A 3,901-nucleotide genomic window follows, 5' to 3' on the forward strand; every position below is an offset into this window, starting at 1 on the left:
TAAGTGGAGAGAAAAGGTTTTGAGAATGATGTACAAATGCGCTTTACACAATTGATGTGTGTATGGATTGCGATAACAGTTGTATGAGCCCCTAATGTTTAAAAAAGAAATGCTAAATCTTCGAAGTAAAGATGAAGTCCCTTATGTTCTTCCACGAGCACCACCTGTCTCCTACGCAGCGCCCCTGGGGCAGCCATCCCATGAAACGATGTCAGTCCTGGCCTACATGTCCCTGTTTCCATGACAGAGCAGTGCTGTCAGCACGGCAGCCCACACTGCCATGGGAACTGACGCAGCAGACTCCCAGAATTGCAAGACGGTCAACTTCTGTCCCTGAAAGTTACCACGTGTGGCCTCTGCTGCAGCAGCGCCAGGGAACTGCAGCTGCTCTTCGATGCCGTCAGTCAGTCCTGCCTCAGAGCGTCCCCATGTCAACAGGACAGAACCCTGCCTGGTCCTGCATCATCCTCACGGTCATCGCAGTGGGCAATCCCAGTGCTGCAGCCACACAGGGCCCATTCATCCCATTGACGGTCTCTCAGGCAACTAAGACAGGGTTTGGAGGTGAGAGTCCAGAGCACCCCCAGAAATGGGTCACCTCACAGGTGACCCTGACCGACCTCTCCGTTCCAGCCTGGACAGGGAGGGCCTTTGAAGGGATGGGACTTGTCTATGGTCACACAGCCAGTGAAGTGGCACAGCTGGACCTGAACCCGGGGTCTTTGGGTCTCAGGTCACCTACCTGGCAGAGCCCAACCATGGCCTCAGTGATCCTGATGTCCTCCATTTCCTCCAGGTGGCTCCGGGTCAGCCTCTGCCTCTCCAGGACCCTGTGAAATGCCTGGGGGTGACAACACAGGAGCTGCACCCCGCTGGGTTTCCGGGTGGGTGCTTACTGGCCTTTCTTGTCAGACAATTCTTCCACACTGACCTTGCCTCTCAGATAGTAAGGGTGCTCATTCCTGACTTTTACATCAGGAAGCGGGCATGAGATCATCACGTGGCTTTCACAACGGAGCCTGACGCAGCAGCCACGACTGGCCAAGCCAGTGAGTAGCTGAGCCTGGATGGATAGCCCTGAATTCCAGGTTTTCCAGGAAAACCAGATGGTGCTTTGCTAACAAACTGGGAATCTTTCTAGTATTGAGAGGCTGTATCTATCCATCCATCCATCCATCCCATCCATCCATTCATCCATCCATCCATCCATTCATCCATTCATCCATCCATCCATCTATTCACCATTCATTCTATCCATCCATTCATGATCCAACCAACCATCCATCTATCCAATATCCATTCACCCATCTACCCACCCACCTATCCATCCACCCACCCAACCAACCCTCTATCCAACCATCCATCCATCCACCATCCATATATACAATATCCATCCAACTAGCCTATCAACCAACCAACCATCCACCTACCCAACATCCATCTATCCACCCACTCATCTAACCAACCATCGATCCATCTGACCATCCATATAATCAACCAACCATCTATCCATCCAATATCCATGCATATAACCATCCACCATCAACTCATCCACTCAACCAACCAACCAGCCAACTATCCACCCTCCATCCATCCACTATCGATCCAACCATCCATCCTATTGCCAACCATCCACCCACCCATCATCCATCCATCTAACCATTCATTATTCACCTATCCATCCACCATCCTTCCAGCCAACCATCCATTCATTTGTTCATTAATTTATTCATCTGCTGATTTATTTATCCATTCATTTGTGTTCATTCATTCAGCCATACCTTCCTAAATCCTCTGTATCCTAAGGCTCCCACTTGCTGAGCACGACCCAGCACTCGGACATGCTCACCTTGAGGAAAGCCTTGGGGTCAGCAGTTGGCTGGGCCTCTGCTAGAAAGCCTCTTCGCTCTTCATTGTCAGCCAATGACAGCCTGCCCACCGCTGCCTCCTGGTGGGCCAGCGATGCCCTGACGAGGTCTTTGCCCCGCTGGACAAACTCTGTCATCGAAGGAAGCAGACGTCACAGCTTACCCTGACAGCCAGATAGCCTGGGGCCTCTGCTGAGGGGTCACCATGGGACAAACCCCACTGTCCTTTAGTGTGGGAGACCCTGGACCTGCAGAGTCCTGGGTCCCTTGCTATTTGCTGGGGCCCCCTGAGGCCCCCGAGTCTTGGGTGCAGGGCCCTACAAGAGGCCTCAGGTAGCTGCTGTGTAGAGCAGTCAGCTGACGAGACTAGGAGATACAATGGAGGCATTTCCTTGTACACTCGTGTAGAGGGTGCTTGTCCTGGACAGAGGAGAGAGGGAGGGAGGGAGGGGCGGTGCACCGAGTCACATGAGAGGGGAGGGGAGGCAGAGACAGTCTCGAGACTGGAGTCCAGATTTTAGAACTGAGGGAAAGTGCTGTGGATGGAACTCCATCCCCCACCCCCAAATACATGTCCAAGTCCTACCCACGGATCCTGCGACCACGGATCCTGCGACCACAGATCCTGCGACCACGGTAGCGGTGCCCGACGGTGGCGGTGACAGTGGTCCTGCGTGGAGCTAGGGGCTTCCCTTTTGATGTACAAGGGGCTCTGGTGGCTTAGCGCGGTACACACTTGGCTGGTTTATGCCCACCAGCCGCTCTGCAGGAGAAGGCTGCGGCTTTCCGCTGCCGTCAAGCGTTACGGTCTTGGAAACTCGCGGTGGCAGTTTGGTCCTGTCCTGGGGGCTCACCGTGACTGGGAATCCGCCCGATGGCAGTGCGTTTGGTTTTTGAAATCGTTTGTTTGTAACGTGAAGGAGGTCCTCCTGGAGCAGGGAGTGTCCTAAGTCCTATCCCCTCTGCACGGGGTCCCATGAAAAGGGCAGACCAGACTCAGAGAGAGACACACGGTGGGCAAGACATGCCAGCGAAAGCTCATCTCCACGCCTCGAAGGAAGGAGCGGCAGGAGACTCGGGGGGCTGCCGAAGCAGAAGGAGACGAGCGTCTCCCAAGAGCCCACAGGAGAGAGACAGAGAGTCTGGGACCACCGGAGCCTTCTAGAACAGAAGACAGCCGATTTCAGTGGCACTGAGTGACGGCGACCACAGGAGGGCAATTGTCCCCTAGTGGACCTGAAACTGCAGCTGGGACACTGTCTCATGCTCCACGTGGCTCTGAGTCTCCCCGGCCTGTCCTCCACGCCCCGGCAGTCCTGGGGACCTTAGAAAGTCCCTGTCCAGGTCCTGGTGCTACCACGCAGCCCACTCACCGCGGCTGAAGCGCTCAGCTTCTTCCCAGAAGGCCTTGTGCTGTTGGGTCAGTAGCTCCTCCCTCTGTTGCCTGGACAGCCTGCCCTCTGCCGTCAGCAGCTCCAGGCCACCGGAGATGGCGGCCAAGCGACACTTGACCTCCTCCTGGACCTGCTGCCTCAGGCACTCAAGCATTCGGGCCATATGCTCCCGAGCCAGAGTCCTCTCCAGGGTGTCCTAATGGGGGGACACAGGGACAGCGATCTGGGGTGTCCTGCTCTGAACCTGACCACGAGGTAACCCTTGGTCGAGGGGCTTGAAGCCACCAGCCGCTTGGCAGGGGAAAGAGGGCAGGTCAGGCTGGAGAGCCCCAGGTGTCAGGGAGGGTCAAAGAAACGGATTCCCACCTGCAGGACAGCCCCCACGCTCCAGGCGTGAGTGGAGGTCCACCTTCCCCTCAGCCCCCATGCCTCACCCTGTCACCCCAGCCTCCTCCATCTCTCCTCTCCACTCCTTCCCTTGGCCCCTGGCCTGCGCTCGGCCCTCTGCTCCTATGTCCCCTCATGGCCTGCCTGGCTCCACAGACAGGGTGTGTGTGGGGACTCCGCTAGAGCTGCTGAAGCAGAGACACCACAAGGGGGCTTTATGGAACAGAAATGGATTATCTCACAGCCCAGGGG

At 56.0% G+C, this 3,901-nt stretch overlaps 1 protein-coding gene across 1 annotated transcript in view; it reads right to left on the reverse strand.

Moving 5' to 3' along the window:
• Positions 1-3,901, reverse strand: part of EVC (EvC ciliary complex subunit 1) — a 68,661-nt gene that overhangs the window by 26,404 nt on the left and 38,356 nt on the right. The window contains exons 9-11 of the mRNA XM_045289480.1: positions 3,242-3,458; positions 1,850-1,998; positions 743-841 (exon numbers count right to left, since the gene is read on the reverse strand). Of these exons, the coding sequence (XP_045145415.1) occupies positions 743-841; positions 1,850-1,998; positions 3,242-3,458 (465 nt within the window). The remainder of the gene's footprint in view (positions 1-742; positions 842-1,849; positions 1,999-3,241; positions 3,459-3,901) is intronic.

This window comes from Echinops telfairi, unplaced genomic scaffold (genome assembly GCF_000313985.2).
Source record: "Echinops telfairi isolate 266 unplaced genomic scaffold, ASM31398v2 ScPeMD7_28;HRSCAF=97, whole genome shotgun sequence".
Classification (NCBI taxonomy): Eukaryota; Metazoa; Chordata; class Mammalia; order Afrosoricida; family Tenrecidae; genus Echinops; species Echinops telfairi.